General features: G+C 42.2%; 1 protein-coding gene across 1 annotated transcript in view; it reads left to right on the top strand.

Annotated features, from left to right (window-relative positions):
* Window positions 1-15,051, top strand: part of HKDC1 (hexokinase domain containing 1) — a 40,591-nt gene extending 25,540 nt beyond the window's left edge. The window contains exons 13-18 of the mRNA XM_054572428.1: window positions 2,319-2,414; window positions 2,605-2,704; window positions 4,064-4,247; window positions 5,994-6,149; window positions 10,318-10,551; window positions 14,907-15,051. Coding sequence (XP_054428403.1) covers window positions 2,319-2,414; window positions 2,605-2,704; window positions 4,064-4,247; window positions 5,994-6,149; window positions 10,318-10,551; window positions 14,907-15,051 — 915 coding nt within the window. The remainder of the gene's footprint in view (window positions 1-2,318; window positions 2,415-2,604; window positions 2,705-4,063; window positions 4,248-5,993; window positions 6,150-10,317; window positions 10,552-14,906) is intronic.
* The last annotated feature ends 2,173 nt before the right edge of the window (window positions 15,052-17,224 follow it).

Genomic DNA, 17,224 nt, shown 5'->3' with positions numbered 1-17,224 from the left:
TGAGGCATGCAGGGCTCATCAGATGGGGAGGTGCAAAATCGGAAGTGAAATGGAGCCCTCCAGGGCTCTGAGAACGCCATGAACGCAAACGCATCAGCAGCCCCCTCCCCCTGAAACTGCCCTCCAATCACGCAGAGAATGGAGGGAGAGGGGTTCACAAGGCTGAATTATCTGGTTATATAAGGCTGATTTCTCAGAGTGAAAAATACCAGAATGCTAACGGCCAGAAGATCCCACTTCTCAAGATTCCATTTCTTAAACGTGTGCCCAAGGAGAAATGAATGAGGATGTTCACTACAACACTGCTTTTTAGTAATGAAAAATCAGAAATAACCCAAATGTCTGGCAATAGAAAGAGACTAAGTAAATTATAGTATATCAATCATATGGAATTTATTATTTAGTTTTTATTTAACAAACACAACTATAGTGCTTGCTCGGTGTCAGACACTGTTCTAAGAGCTTCACAGATATTACCTCCCTAACTGGGGGACGGCAGAGTGCAAGAGTTAAGAGCACGCCTGGGTCTGGAAGCTCATTGTCTCGGTTTGAATCTTGGCTTCTCCATTTACTGGCTGCGTGACCTTGGGCAAGTTACTTGATCTTTCTGGATCTTGGTTTACTCACTTGAAAAGTAGAGATAAAAATAGTATTTAATCTATAGTTATGTTTTTTGGACTTTTAAATTTTTGTGTAATTATACTTGAGGAATGTTTTGCTCAGTGAAGGAATGTGTCAAATCTATATTAGCTGACCTGGGAAGGTCTAGAAGATACATTACTGAGTGAGAAAAACAAATTTCAGTAGTCCATACACAATATGAGTTTTTTAAAAAATACATGTAAACAGAAAAAGATCTGGAAGGATTCATATCAGATAGTAGAGGCTAGCTGTCAGGTTGGGGGGATGGGGAATTAAAGGAGAATTTAATTTTTTTACAGTGGTAATGCATTCCTGTATTACAGCTGCCATTAAATATTAATGCACGGTGGGCAGGGCAGTGGACCCATGTGCAGCTGTCCATGGTCCTTAATGATCAGTGGGCTCCAGGGCACATTTGCTCCTTTTGATCCAGAACGCTGGGCCTCTGGGCCTCTCTCTCCCAGAAGCTCTGACAGGTTCATGAAGACACAGCTTAGAAGGAGGAGGAAAACAGTGGGGCAAAGCCACGGGTGGCTGGGGAGAAAAAAGAGACTTTTAAAAAACATTTTAGTGTAATTGCAACTAATAAGAGAGATTTTTCAGTTGGGAGTAAATCTCTAATGTTTTACAATATCTACCAGGAAAGGAGCAAGGGAGCCCAGCTTTCTAAGAACTGTGGAGAGAAGGGGGGAGACTGGGATTGAGGGCCTCAGGTGAGGTGCCACCCAGCCCACAAGGCTGGGGACACTGCCGTCAGAGCTGCTGGCCACCTCTGCTGTCCCAGGAGTTCTCCTGGCCTCGATGGCACAGCTCCATCTGTCCTCACTGCCCCTCCGCCCCCACCCTGGCTATGGAGTCTGAGGCTAGACTAACTGCTGTTCCTGGCTAACAGGATAGCCTTTGCTTCCCTTTAAAAATTAAAAATACTTTTTTCTTAGTATTATAAAAAATTATACATGGTACTTTTAAGAAAACCAGAAAATATAGACAAACAAAAAGGACAGATTAAAAGGTACCCATAATCTTGCACCCAGAGAAACCAGAGAAACCACTCTCAACCCGCCTGTTTCAGAATTTTTGCCAGGGGGGGGAGAGAGAGAGAGAGAGAGAGAGAGAGAGAGAGAGAGATTTTAAAAAGAGTAGCAGAATAATTCACCATCTGTATTTATTTAATATGTGTTTACTTAACAGTGAATGGTGAACAGCTTTCTCTAACATCCAACCTTCTCTTACAGCCTGATTTTTTATGGCTATATAACATTTCCTCTATTGATGTACAAGACGACAGATCCATTTTGCTGGAGTGATAGGATGCTTCTAGTGTTTTACTGTGGAACAATACTTTGATAAACATTTTGTAACTTTATCTTTAATCACATATTAATTTGTCCTTGGCTAAATTAGCAGTGGGATCGCTATGATCCAGGCCATTGTTCTATACAGTCATGACCTGGGAACACAAACTGACCATTGATGAGTACGAATTGCTGTAATTATTTCACTCAGCGGTGGACCATGTCTGAGCATCCTCCTTTGTAATGCCTCTGGGCCTAGCGTTAAGGCTGCATAGATGCAAGCAGTCAAAGCACACATATCTGACTACCTACTAGAGGTTGAGGTTGTGCAGTGGTCCCATAAAACTAGTGCTCAAATGAATTTCTCCTCCTTTCTTTCAGGCAATGCTTATTGAGTGGACAAAAGGCTTTAAGGCTACTGACTGTGAAGGAGAAGACATGGTGGACATGCTCAGGGAAGCCATCAAGAGGAGAAACGTATGATACAATGTTGAGGCTCCTGCCTGACCTGGCCCCTTCCCCCAGGCCCCTGCTCTAGCATCCTGTGTCCAGTCCTCTAACTCTGACCACTGTCTCTCACACCCTACCTCCACTATGGGTTGATATGCCCCTCCTGAGTCCATTTGGCTTGCACATTCTACCTACAGTAGAGATGCTTCTTTTGCAGGAGTTTGACCTGGACATAGTGGCAGTTGTGAATGACACTGTGGGGACCATGATGACCTGTGGCTATGAAGATCCTAATTGTGAGATTGGCCTGATTGCAGGTAAGACATGTCCCATTGACTTACCTCCGTCTGAATTTTTGGAGGTTCCATTCTGACATAGTGAGGGGCAGGGGGGCCATTCTTCTGTTATGCAGAGGTTCTGAAGCTGGCTTTGCTCAAGGCAGAGGTGAGGTTAAGATTGGGATTCCAGGTTTTCTAACTCCTAAATGTTTACCTACTAGTTTTCTTCATTAAGGGTTTTAAGCCAAGGTTATCCTTTCTGCTGAAGAAAGACTATGATATAAAAAGGGGATTTTCAGTGTAGGGCCTTGGAGCTGGTCATCCTGGGAGGAAGGAGACCTCAGTTGAGTCATGTTGGCCTGAGGCTGGCTCCAATGCACACTTCCTCTCTTCTTTGATCTTTGCTGGCTCTCGGGGTGCACAGGATGGAGAAGAGTTGGAAAGAAACCTAAGGGAGGAAAAGGGAATGGCCTGAGGTGATATAGGCATTTTAAGCATCTTTGGGAGAAGTTTGGGAGAGATTAAGGATTAGGTTGGATTCCAGGGAGATGACTTTCATTAAGAGTTGGGGAAAAGGGTGGGAGTTGAACAGGTGGAGGTGGGGAGGAAGGGCATTCCAACCGACCGCCACAGGTTAAGAAATGACAATCTGAAAAGGTTGTTCAGTTGGTTGTCTGGGGTTCCTGGAGGTGAGTAGTAGGTGGAAAAAGAAGATGGAAATGTATCCAGATGTCTTCAACGCCAGGTAAGAGGCTTCATCTCACTCTGACCCCTACCTACTTTGTGACTTTGAGTGGGTTATTCATTCTGTCTGGACTTGAATTTTTCTCGTGGATGGGAGGGGTTGGGCTAGATCTAGGAGAGAAAAGAGATTAAACTTGTTTAATTAAATGTAATAGTTGCCTGGACTGTTGTGTTGAGGACAGTTCTGAGGCCAGGTCATGGGCAAGGAAGAAAAGAGTGGCCAAACATTATAGATGCCAAGCATTTGCTTGTCTAAGACAAGATGACTCCTCTGGTCCCTTCCAGCTCTGACTGCTAATTTTATGACTATGTGGAAGCTCACTTTGTGTGCTTGTAGCTTAACAACGGTGAGGATGATGATGATAGCACCATTTATTGAATACTTTTTATGTGGAGGAAACTTACTAACACCATCTCACTTTTTAAAATAACAAATCTATAAGGTAGGTATTATTTCCTTTTCAGAGATGAAGGAGCTGGACCTCTGAAAGATGAGATACTTGTCTAAGGTCACTCAGCAATGAGTGTAAAGCTGCAGTCCACACTCAGCTGGATCTGGCTCCAAGCCTAACTGCCCATCCACTGCACTCCGCTGCCTCTCCAAGACCTGGTGGTGTCTTCCAAAGACTAAAGTCTCTTCACGATTCCTCCTAGGAACGGGCAGCAATGTGTGCTACATGGAGGAGATGAGGAACATAGAAATGGTGGAAGGGGACCAAGGGAAGATGTGCATTAACACAGAGTGGGGAGGATTTGGAGATAATGGCTGCATAGATGACATTCGGACCCAATATGACAAGGAGGTGGATGAGGGGTCCTTGAATCCTGGCAAACAGAGGTGAGAAGGTGGTTGTGTACATTTCTGCAGGTTGTGCATATACAACTTTACCAGATCTGGGGGGTAGGTGCTATTTTCATATCATAGACACTGTAGCTTTGCATATTTATTACAACGCACTATCAGATGTCAGTATACTGTCTTATTTGAACAAAAGCAAAATATTATGATAAATTTCCAATAATAATAGAGAAGTGTTGCCTTTTTCTAATTACTATAAGATGCCATAGCGGCTAGTGGTATTTTTGGGAGTGAAGCAGAAACTGTCAAAAAGTCCATTTACCTGTGAGGTATATTCCAATTACTAATCATACTGAAAATATTGAAAATAGTGAAAATGGTTCTTTTTGTAAAAAAAGTAGAGTACATTTTCACTTGCATTCTCATGTACTTTCTTGAGTAGGAGAGAAAGGAGTAGATAGAGACAGCTGTCGTGCTGGAAATTGGTGATTAACCTGGGCTTCTCCATTAGCGCAGGGGCCGGCAAACTTTCTATAATGTGCCAAGAGTACATGTTTTACTACCAGGTCACAACTAACTCAGTGTCTTAATATGTGATATATGATGGAAATGCGAATTTCCCGAGACAGGCGATAGCCAGGTGAAGAGGTTGAGCAGACAGGAAATGGGATCGGATGCCTGGGCCGCAGATGCCTTGGTAACGGTTGGACTGAGAACACTGTGCAGAAAAGGCCTCCTGGGTCCTCAGCTTCCTTTGGCACTGGTCTTTGTAGCTGGAAGGCAGGTGAATTGTGGTAAGCCCAGCTGGACCAGGGATTGCTCCAAAAAGAAAAACTCTGATAAATGTATTTATCTCTGAATCCCAAGTTGGGGCATCTGAAGATCATGGCTTTTCTCATGGGGCAAGTCCCTTCTGACTTATTTTGTGTCTGAATCCACTGAAGGCTTACATTTTTGGAGAGAGGATTTATGGGGACAGCACATGTGAATTTGCTGCCGTAATTTGTCTGTTTCATCTCGGTACCTTGATCTCATGTTAGGGCCTGAACAGTGAAGCGAGCACACGAGTCCAGCACCCAGGCCTCAGGCGCACCCAGGTTTCCCCTCGACCCTGCAGGCAGTGGCGGTCCAGCTCCGCATCATTACACCTGATAACTGTCACCCACACCGGTCCAGAGCGCCTGGTCGGTGCATGTTGGCTACAACGCACCTTCCCTTGCTCCTTCCCTCATGTTGCTCACAGCCTGATAGAGAGCGGACAGGGAGATAACGTTTTTGAGCACCCCTGTTGTGTGCAGGCAGTTTAAATGTATTCTCTTATGCAGAATCTGTGGTGGGACAGATTTTTTTTTCAAGTATAAAGCTACGAGAATCTCCGGTAGACCAGATTTGTAATACAAAGCCAAGGACAATTGGCCCTGGGGCCAGGAGAGAAACTAGCTTTTGCTCAGTGCATACTGTATACCAGATTCTTGCCTCCCAACAGTCTTGCAGGGTCAGCGTTTTGTTCCCTGTTTTATTGATGGTAGCTTAGTGCCTGCACAGGTCATGGCCCTAATATGTGGCAGAGCAGGGACATGGCTCCTGGTCAACATGGCTCCAAAGCTGGCTTTCCCACCTCACTGCATCTCTCTTGGCCTGCTGCTCGCTCTGAAACACTCCGAGCCCGGCAGCTGGCAGATGCCAATGGTGTGCCTTCCATAGCCCGACCCGTGGCCTTTTGGGAACCATTCATCAACACTGATTTTCCTGCTCTCACCAACCTTATCCCTCTTCCCCAAACAGATATGAGAAAATGACCAGTGGGATGTACCTGGGGGAGATTGTGCGGCAGATCCTGATTGACCTGACGAAGCAGGGTCTCCTCTTCCGTGGGCACATTTCAGAGCGTCTCCGGACCAGGGGCATCTTTGAAACCAAGTTCCTGTCCCAGATTGAAAGGTAGTGTGTGACCAAGCTCCGCTGCTCAGTGTGAGAGGCCCTAACTCGGACGTGCTGCTGTCGTGCGGGGTTAGGCAGATCTGAGACTTGAAAATAAAACAGTAAGGCCAAGATCAGGCAAGGGGTGGCCTCCTGGGGCTGCCCCTACTCCAGCTGCATTGCGACCACAACCCGAGGGTGTACACACAGCTGGGGGGCCAGCAGCCTGCCTGGGGCCTGAGGTCCTGAAACTGTTACACAGGAGTTAGCTTAGGCCAGAAAATGATCCTTTTTTATTTCTGAAAAGAAAAGGGGTCCATAATATAAAGAAAAGTCATTTTTAAAAAAACACCCATAGGCTTACTATTAAATGCAGCTGTTTTTATTTTTGCATATTATATTCTCTTTCAGGTTCTTGAATATTTGTAAACATTTTCATGGTTGCAATCACGTTACACGTATTATTCTGTATATTGTTTATTCGGTGTTTATTCATGCAAATTTTCATTTACAATTTTGGTTCTTATTTGATTTTATATTGTGCAAAGTTTGAAAGATGTACAAAAGTGAAAGGAGTAGTAAAATGAACCCATCTCCAACGGTGATCAGCTCATGGCCATTTTGATCAGCTCATGGCCAAACGGGGTTCATCTACATACTCCTGCTTCCCCCCCACACAAACTGGATTAATTTGAAACAAATATCACACATTATGTCAGTTCCTCTATAAATGTTTCAAAGTATATTTCTAAAATATGAGTTCTTAAAACCCCACAGTGTACCATCATCACACCCAAAATAGCTAATGATAAATGTTAATCTCACAACATATCCCATCAGTCTTCCCATTTCCCAAATAATACTGGTTTTTCCTAAAAATAATGGTTTTTCCAGTTCATCGATTTACATCAGTATCCAAACAAGGTCCATACATTGCATTCGGTTGATATGTTTTTGAAAATATTTTATTTATTTATTTTTAGAGAGATGGGAAGGGAGGGAGAAAGAGTGGGACAGAAACATCGATGTGAGACTGGTTGCCTCTTGTAGATGCCCCGACCCGACTGGGGGCTGAACCTACAACCCAGGCATGTGCCTGGACTGGGAATCGAACTGGTGACCTTCTGCTTTGCGGGACAACACCCAACCAACTGAGCCACACCCATCGGGATGATTTGGTTGATATGTTTTTAAAAATATTTTTAAATTAATAAACTTCCCCTCCCTCTCTTGTTTTACCTCATGATGTATTTGACAAAGAAACTCTCCTTTTATCCTATAAGTTTCCTATGTTAAAGATTTTGCTGATTGCAGCATTTAGCATTTTCTTCTGTCCCTTATATTTCCTGCAAAATTATAGTTAGACCCAGACGCATGGTTAGATCCAGTGATGAATTTTAGACAAGGATATTTCATAGGGGTACTGCGTTGTTTGTCTGTCTCTCATTCATGATGTTAGCAGTTACTGATGCTCACTGCCCAGGTCTATGATTTCACTGGCGATTGTAAAATGGTGATAATTTAATGCTATCACTCCTTCTGCATTTATTTGCTGGGATACTTCTAGAAGTAGAAACTTTCCCAGGTCAATTCTTTGTTGTAATTATTTTAAATAGCTGCATCATATTGCATTAGGTTGCTATACTATAATTTATTCAACTTCCCCTTTAATATAGGATGACTAGATTGTACTTTATAGATTTCTACAATTCTGAGTAACACCATAATTACTGTTTTTGTACACGTAGTCATTTGCTTCTTGTGAATTATTTTCTTAGGTGTAGAAGCATTTGGTTAAAAGAAGTATTTCCCTATGGACACACTTTTTTAAAAAGATAGCTCCAGATCCCACGCCACCGGCAATGTACAGATGTATCATTTCCACTGCTTTTCCTACCAGCCCTGGCTGGTATCAGAATTTTTGTGTTGGGAATTTTTCTCAATTTGCATTCCTTTATTTAATTCTCCTGGCCTTTATGGTCAGGTGCCAGGAAGCCAAAAATCATTTTGGGAAAAAAAGAAAACTCCTTTTTTTAAAAAAAAGATTTTATTTATTTATTTTTAGTGAGAAGAGGAGGGAGGGAGAAAGAGAGATAGAGAAACACCAGTATGAGAGAGAAACATTGGTTGGCTGCCTCTCTCAGGGTTTGAACCTCCAACCCAGGCGTGTGCCCTGACCAGGAATTGAATCAGTGACCTTTACTCTTTGTGGGATGATGCTCAGCCAGTTGAGCCCCACCTCTCAGGGCAGGAAAACTTGTCATAAATAGAAACAGTGCACTTAATGAGGGAAATCAGATGGACTGTTGCAGAGTTCTCAGCTGTTTAAGGAGATGGTGGTAGAATCAGTAGCCGCAGCAGGAATAGCAGCGATTTTGTTTCTGAAGTATTGATTAGCAAACATTCTGCATTCTTTTTTGGGGTGGGGGTGGGGTGGGAGCCTGGTCTTCAACTCACCAGATCCAAAAGTTCAAGTTAAAAGTCCTCACCTTTGGTGACCAGAGGGGTTCTCTTTTGTGTGGGGGAAATAGTTGCTTGCTTGTGTGCAAGAGATAAGCAGATTGACTTATTTTGCCTTGGGTTTTCGAATACAAAGTTGTTCCTAGACAAAGAAAGTCAGGATCTGTATGCCTCCAGAAATATTTGCCTCTGCCACCAAAGCCGTTTGCTGTTGGATACTTTTATTTCTACAGGCATTAAAAGAAAGCAAGCCTTTATGGAATAAAAGAAGATAATAGTCCTTTGGTGCCAATGGGGAGATAGTAGGTGCTATGCTGACTGTGGCCCATTCCAAAACACGTTGTGAGTGGGTGGGACGGTGATTCTCAGGGGAAGGATCCTGGATTTTCAGTCCCAGAGCCTGAGCTTAAGATTCATCTCTACCACTTAACTCGGTTGTACTGTGTTACCTGAGGCAGGTAGCTTCACCTCTCTGGACCCTGATTTCCTTCTTTATAAAAAAATAATTGCTCTGCTGCTTAACCTCAAAGATTGCTCTGAGGATTGAGTAAGGGAATTTACATGAGAGAACTAGGTTGACTACACTATGGAAGTAATTTTATACATACTAATACTACCTCACTTTTTTCTTCCTATACAAATATTACTCATTCATAAGCAAAGGAAAGAAAATAAGAATTACTGGTAATTCTACCAGCAACTATATAAATTTCCTTCTACTTTTTTTTGTTTGTTCAAGGACAAACATTATTTAAAAACAAAAACATACCAAGGTCATATGGCACAGAGTATTTTTATAATTTATTTTTTCACTTTATACATTATGAGCATTTTTCATAGCATTACATATTCTCATGCAAACTCATCTTTAAGGTCTACAAAAGATTTTATTGCCTGACTACACCCCCACTTACCTGTTGAATCTGCTATAAAATCACAGAGGTCGTTTCTCAGTTGTTCTCTCTTGAAAATACTCTTCTCCCCTAGGTATTACATGAGACAGTCAAGGCTGTAACTTCCTGTTGTTTAGCTTAGGAGTCAGAGCTCTGTAAGTTCACTGTGAGATAAGCAGGGTCTAGAGTCGAGGCTAATGGGTCCCCACAATGGGTGCTTCTCTGCATAGTCTAGCAGGTTCCCATTTATTAAGGTGCTGATTGTACATTGTATAGTCACTCATTCATTTACCCATTCAATGTACGCAGCCCTGTGCTGGTTACTATTGAAACTACAGTCTTACCCTCAGAAAGCATGTAGTCTAGTTGGGAAGAGAAAGCACAAAATCAGAATAGTTATAAAAGGACAGTTGGCCAGCTGAAGGGGACCCGAGTACCGGAAGCTGGTGTGTTCGGTGGAGAGACTAGATTTGGTGTGGAAAGCAGTGTGTTTGAATCCCTGCTCTCTAGTCTCTGTGGGCGTCTCCAGCACTCTGAACCTCAGATTCCTCTTCCGAAAAGTGGATGCTTGATGCGCATCGTGTTGGTTGCTGAAACTAGTAATACCTCCTAGTGAGATAAGAGATTTGAACATGCCTAACATAAGAGGTTCTCCTCCTTTATTTTTTAAGGATGATGGGACTTCCTGGGGGTGGCATCCTGCTCCAACTTAGCCATTGTCTGGGTCATTTTCTTCCTCCCTCTAGGACATCTAGGGGTGGGGGGCTGTGAGCCATGTGGGGCAGATTCCAGGGCCCCCAGAGCAGGTCCTGATGTCCTGCTCTGCTTGCCTGCAGCGATCGGCTGGCCCTGCTCCAGGTGAGGAGGATCCTGCAGCAGCTTGGCCTGGACAGCACGTGTGAGGACAGCATCGTGGTGAAGGAGGTGTGTGGAGCTGTGTCCCGTCGGGCTGCCCAGCTCTGTGGCGCAGGCATGGCTGCCATCGTGGAGAAAAGGAGGAAAGACCAGGGGCTTGAGCACCTGAAGATCACTGTAGGCGTGGACGGCACCCTGTACAAGCTGCACCCTCAGTGAGTGCCCGCAGAGGGCGGGGGTGGGAGGGTGCTGAGGCCAAGTGGACCTGGTAGGATTTGACAGACAGGGTTGAGCCCTGGTGGCTCTGCTGCCTAGTGGTATGATGTGTGGGTATTTGCCATCCCCTCTGAACCCCAGCCTCCTCCTCTGTAAAAAGTGGACTGTAATAACCTCTGCCTCACAGAGCTACATGAAGATTACATGGGTCAATACCTGTGAAGTGCTTCACTCAGTGCTCAGGAAATACAAGTGATGATTATTAACATATTCCCACTTGACCTCTCAGGGGGGTAATGAAACTGAATATTTTGTATAATACAGAGCATTGTCAAGTATGAGCTGGTTATAATTTTCTTAGCTCAGAGTAAGTAGACAGAAGGATTATGAGCCCTGTCAGGCAATGTGAGTGAATTCTGGATCCACCACCTAGAAGCTGGGAGCCCTAGGGCCAGGTTCTCACCCCTGTTAAATGAGGGCAAAAGTCATACCTGCCTCATAGATTGCTATGAGGATTAAGGTATACAGTTTGTGTAGCATGCATGGAACATCACAAAAACTTCAGTGATGAAAGCTATAATTTTTATTTTCATTTAGAGTTTTACATTTTGTTTTGGTGAAGAGGAAAAGTATTAAGAAGCTTATATAAATTTCCAATCATGTGGAAATGTATACATGAAAATATTTTTGTAATCCTTGACCTTTAGTGCTTCCTATGAAGCTTACTGTCCAAAATAACGAAGTGGTATCTTCTCTTGGTTTTTGTCTTGGGGGTCACATAGTTTTGTTATGGCTCCTATAAGCCTCTCCCTTGAATCATGACTCGACTGAGGAACAAAACCACATGATCATTTCAATAAGTACAGACAAAGCATTTGGTAAAATCTTAACATCTTCGAAGATGCAAAGCACTCAACAAACTAGGAATAAGGGAACTTTCTCAACCTGGTAAAAAGAACATCTATGAAAAGTCCACAGCTGACATCATATTTACCGGTGAAAGACTGGATGCTTTTCCCTTAAGATCAGGCATAAGACAAGGATGTCCACTATCGCCACTGCTGGTCAACACTGTACTGCTTCTAATGCTGCCTCCAGATGGTTGTGTGATTTTTGTCTCTCAGTCAAATCTTGATTCAAGGAGAGGTTTGTAAGAACCAGACCCGAAATGTGTGACTGCAAGGGGAAAATCATGGGTAAGTCTAGCCAGGGATGTGAGGCAAGAAAGGGTGGTAAAAGGCATCCATATTGGAAAGGCAAAAATAAAACTGTCTTTGTTCACAGATAACATGATTTGGTATATACAAAATCCTAAGTCATCCACACACACACAGAATTATTGGAACTAATAAACAAGTTCAGTAGGGTTTCAGAATACAGGATTAATATACAAAAACCAACTATGCATCAGCAATATAATCCAAAAGTAAAACTTAAGAGAATAATTTTATTTACAACAGCATTAAAATGGATAAAATACTTAGTAATATATTTCACAAAACAAATGCAAAACTTGTATATTAAAAACCATAATGTATCATTGGAAGAAATTAAAGAAGACCTAAATAAATGGGAAGACATTCATGTTAATGGATTGGGACACTTCATATTAAGGTAGCAATACTTCCCAAATTGATCTTCAGATTAAACATAACCACTATCAAAATCCCCACAGACTTCTTTGCAGAAATCAACAAATTGATCCTACCATTTATGTGCAAATGCAAAGAATTCAAATTAGTTAAGACAATCTTCAAAGAAGAACACAACTAAAGAACTCATACTTCTCTATTTGAAAACTTACTCTAAAGTTACAGTAATCAAAACAGTGTGGTACTGACATTAAGATTAAACATACAGATCATTGGGATAGAGGTTGAGAGTCCAGGAATAAACCCATATATTTATGGTCAGTTTATTTTCAACAAGGACACCAAGGCCATTCAATGGGGAAAAAATATTCTTTTTAACAAATGGTGCTATAATTGGATTTCCACATGCAAAAAAATGAAGTTGGATTCTGACCTCATACCACGTACAAAAATTAACTCAAAATGGGTAAAAGACCTGAATTAAAAGCTAAAACTATAAAACTCTTAAAAGAAAACATAGGCATAAATCTTTGTGACCTTGGAATAGGCAATGTTCTAAAATATGACATCAAAAGCATAAGCAACAAAAGAAAAGATAAATTGTACTTCATCAAAATCTAAAAATTTTTTTTTAAAGATTTTATATATTTTTAGCGCGAGGGGAAGGGAAGGAGAAAGAGAGGGAGAGAAATATCAGTGTGTGGTTGCCTATTGTACTCCCCCTACTGGGGACTTGGCCTGCAGCCCAGGCACGTGGCCTGACTGGGAATTGAACTGGTGCCTCTTCGGTTCACAGGCCGGCATGCAATCCATTGAGCCACACCAGCCAGGACTAAAATTTTTATACACCATAGAAAGTGAAAGGAAAGAGTGGAAGAAAATATTTGCAAATCATATATCTGATGAGGGGACTTATATTTAGAATATATAGAGAACACTTAAAACAACTCAAGAATAAAGGCAAATAACCTGATTAACAAATGAGCAATTTAAATAGACATCTCTTCAAAGAATAGCCAATAAGCACTCAGAAAGATGCTCAATGTTATTAGTCACTAGGAAAATGCAAATCAAAACCATGAAATACTATTTCACACACACTTAGGATAGCTATAATGAAAAAGATTGACAGTAATAAGTGTTGATCAGGATGTGATAAAATTGGAGCCCTGATGTACTGCTGATGGGAACACAGTTTGGCAGTTTCTAAAAAAGATAAACATGAAGTTACCATATGATATAGCAGTTTCATTCCTAGGTGTACTCAAGAGAATTTAAAACATGTTCATGCAAATACTTGTTAGTGATGTTCATAGCAGCATTATTCATAATAGCCAAAAGGAGAAACAACCCAAATGTCCATCAACTGATGAATGGGTAAAAAAACAAAAAAAAATATAGGATAGCCATACAATGGAATACTACCCATAAAAAAGAATAAAGTACTGACACAGGCTACAACTTTGATGAACCTTGAAAAACATTATGTTAAGTTAAAGACACCAGACACAAAAGGCTACATCCTATAGGATCCCATTATATTAAGTGTCCAAAATAGACAAATCTATAGAGATAGAAAGTGTAGCAATTGCTGGACCCTTCTGAGGGTTGGTGTGAATAGAGGATGACTAATAATGGGTATGGGTTTCCTTTTTAGGATGACAAAATTGTTCTGGGATTAGAGATTGATGATGGTTGCACAACTTTGTGAATATATTAAAAACCACTGAATTGTATACTTAGGAAGGAAAGAAGGAAGAAGAAGAAGGAAGAGAGAAAGAGAGAGAGAGGAAAAAAGAAAGAAAGAAAAATAAATAAACTGATCAGTGACTGCCAAGCCATTTTCTCCTCCCTCTTGGGGAGTTTGGGGCTAATTACCCTTCCTGTGCCTCCAGCAGTATTCCAGATGTTCTCTCACTTAGCCAGCAGAGCCCCAAGAAGCATCAGTGGTTGCCAGAGTCACCCACTGGCTGTGTGTTAGAGTTGGGTTCAGCACCCGCTCTGGCACGCTGGCCCTCAGAGATGAGCACCATCTGTACCATGGCAGTGACCCAGGATCCCAGGATCTGCGGCCTAGATGCCCAGGCCTTTGGTAAACACACTTTGACCCCACAGGCTGGCCTGGTAACTGACTCCCAGGATGTTAATTCCAATGGATTTAATATCTCAAATGGTCGCTGAGAGAGGCCAAGTGTGATTAAGACTGTGTGTTTTAGGGGGAAATTAATGGAAGGGGAGATGAATGAATGGATGGATGGGTAAAGCAAACAGGGCAAAATTTTAACTTTCTTGAGTTTAGGCAGAAGGTATAGAGGTACTCCTTGAAGTATTTTTTCAACTCTTGTGTAAGTTTGAAAATTTTGAAAATAAAAATTTGGGGAAAATTTGCACCAAATAAGATGGGGTTTGGAAGAAGATTGGCTTGGTCCAAATCTTCATAAACTGTCTAGTTGTATAAATTTGGGTAAATTTCTTAACTTTGAAGCATCAATTTATTTAGGTAGTGAAGATAACGAAAATTATTTTCAAACCACTATTTGTTACAGTTTGATATTCTGCATGTCAAACATTTAGCATATTCTCTGGCATTAGTAGTTGCTCCATAAAAGGTAATATTAAAACAACTATTTAAGAAACTGTGTAAGCTCTTCTAGAGCTTCGAGAAGCAAACTGGAAGCAACAAACTAGATTGAAATAATTTATAAATATGCTGATTCCATATGTCAGTGCTGATGAAGGTCTTTTCTTCCTCTCTTTTATAGCTTTTCTACGATATTGCAGGAAACTGTGAAAGCCCTTGCCCCTCGGTGTGATGTGACGTTCCTGCTTTCAGAAGACGGCAGCGGAAAGGGAGCCGCTCTGATCACTGCTGTGGCCAAGAGGCTACAGCAGGCACCGGAGAACTAGGAAGCCCTCACGGGTGGGCCCAACGCACCTTGATTCTGACACACCTTTCCTCCGGCAGATGAGTTGCTCAGGAATCAGCAGGCAGGCTCTGGCTGACTTTGCCTTCTTGGTGGCCGAAGGAGAACCCCAGGTTCTTGGGCATTCTTAGCTTTTTGTTACTGGTTTTCAAGGGCAGTACATTGTATCTCTATTTGGTATGTTTAGGCTCAAGATGAACCAGCTTGTAAAAATTAAAGCATGAGGCTCAAGAGATACCCTTTCAGCAAATTTTTCAGTTGCCAGCTGGCCTGTCAGTTCTGTAACGTCTTTGGGTCTTGTGGCCACTGCACTTGGCAACGTATGTGCAATCTGCCCCGTGGCCTGGCTGGCTGAGCTCCTGCGGTTGTGCTTCGGCCTTCGCTGTAGTAGATTGGGCCCTCTACTCGCGGAGGTACCCTTGAGAGGACGAGGGACTCCTGTCATAAACTGGAGATCTAGTCTAATGTGTCCTTAACTTATCACATTGACTCCAAAGACTTTGGAGTATTCAGCCCCAGGATGAGGAAGGACCGATTGCCAGGAAGCCTACAGGAAGCTGATCTTGCTCAAGGGTAGTAGTGTGACACTCTGCAGGATTTTTTCCTCAATATTTGTGTGTCATTGGGAGGGATGTATTTTGGGGCACCTGTTTTTCATTTTACTTGTGGTTTATGATGCTATTGTTGGTATTTGTTTCAAGGACTGTTGGGTATATGAAATCCAGTAAGTGAATAAAAAATATTTTATTTCCCAAGAATCTTTGCATGAGGTGTTACTATTTCATCTGGGAGGCTTGCTTGGTAACTTCATGCTCTGCTGGTGGAATAAGGGGCACAGAGAGTCACAAGTTGCTGAGAGCATCTCTTCCGTGAAAACTTCTTACCAACAGGGGGAAGTATATGATTCCATATATTTCTTCTACAATACCTTTAACAGATTATCCAAATTTCACTTGAGTGCATACTTCCAGCGACTCTATTACATGGTCCCACACTCTAAAAGAGTGAGAAAGAGGCCCCCTGGAACTGGGGACAGATGAGGGAGTTAAGGTCTCTGGGAAATTATTTTTTTATACATTCAAGAAACATGTATGGAGATACTGCTGTGGGTGGGTGCTAGATTAATCAAAATAAACTTTGTTGTATTTTAGGATTATATCTCCCTGGGGAGATGTTGTATGGGTTTATTAAATTTATCTTTTTGTATTTTGAGGTTATGTCTCTTTGGGGAAATGCTTCATGATCAGATTTTTGTCTTAGTGAAGCCCAAACCTTGTTCTTGTTATCTTTCTCCAGTTCTCCCATTCCTTCATAAGACACTTCCAGCTCCCAGTCCCTCTTTCCCCTAATTCTGCTGGGGGTCTCTCCCTTTGCCATCTGCTTAGACAGATGATCTGGCCCCGGTTCAGGTAGCCACACCACCATGTTCTTCCACGAACTGGTCTTTCAGCACATGTTTGACAAGCTGAGGAGGTCACCTAGCCATGGTCTCTTACCCAAGGTATCCAGGCAACTTTGCACATTCTGACTAATTGATGGCATCATAGAATCCTTGAACCGTAACAGAACTACAGAGAGGCTTGCTGTCTTTGGCTTGCTGTCTTTGGACAAGTCCGCCCCTGAAACATCCAGGGTGATGGAGGGCTAACTTTTCAGAGTTTTCTAGGCAAGATCAGCAACGACAGCACACAACAAGGTAAATGACCCTCGTGTGAACCCCACAGACTTTTCCTCTTGGGAAGAGTATCTTTATCTACATTTTCTAGTCCTGTGGTTACTTTCTCCCTGTAACTTTTTGGCTAGAAAGAACAGATGAACATAGATTTAATAACTACAATTTCTCTACGACTCTGATTCTGCAGAATAAGTGACCTCATTCCCATTGGTCTGTCTTTAGTTGGCTAATGAATGGCAATTGGGGGAAATTAATTTCCCACACCCACTTCCCTCTACCCCCACTGTCTTGATAGTCCCTCTTTTGCTGTTTCACAGTTGAAACCTTTGGTAAACCATATTTTATTAGAAGAAGGAGGGGACTTGGGAGAAATTGGATAATAAAAGACGAATCTGATAGCTCATATGTGGGGTGAACTAGGAGAGGCAATTAAGGTGGAAGAGTTTAATTCATTTCTGGCCCAGCCAAGGAAAGAAAGAAG

This window comes from Pteronotus mesoamericanus, unplaced genomic scaffold, assembly GCF_021234165.1.
Source record: "Pteronotus mesoamericanus isolate MK-2021 breed Mesoamerican mustached bat unplaced genomic scaffold, CSHL_Meso_final contig_24, whole genome shotgun sequence".
Classification (NCBI taxonomy): domain Eukaryota; kingdom Metazoa; phylum Chordata; class Mammalia; order Chiroptera; family Mormoopidae; genus Pteronotus; species Pteronotus mesoamericanus.
Note: the sequence above shows the minus strand (reverse complement) of the source record. Positions and strands in the feature narration are given on the sequence as shown.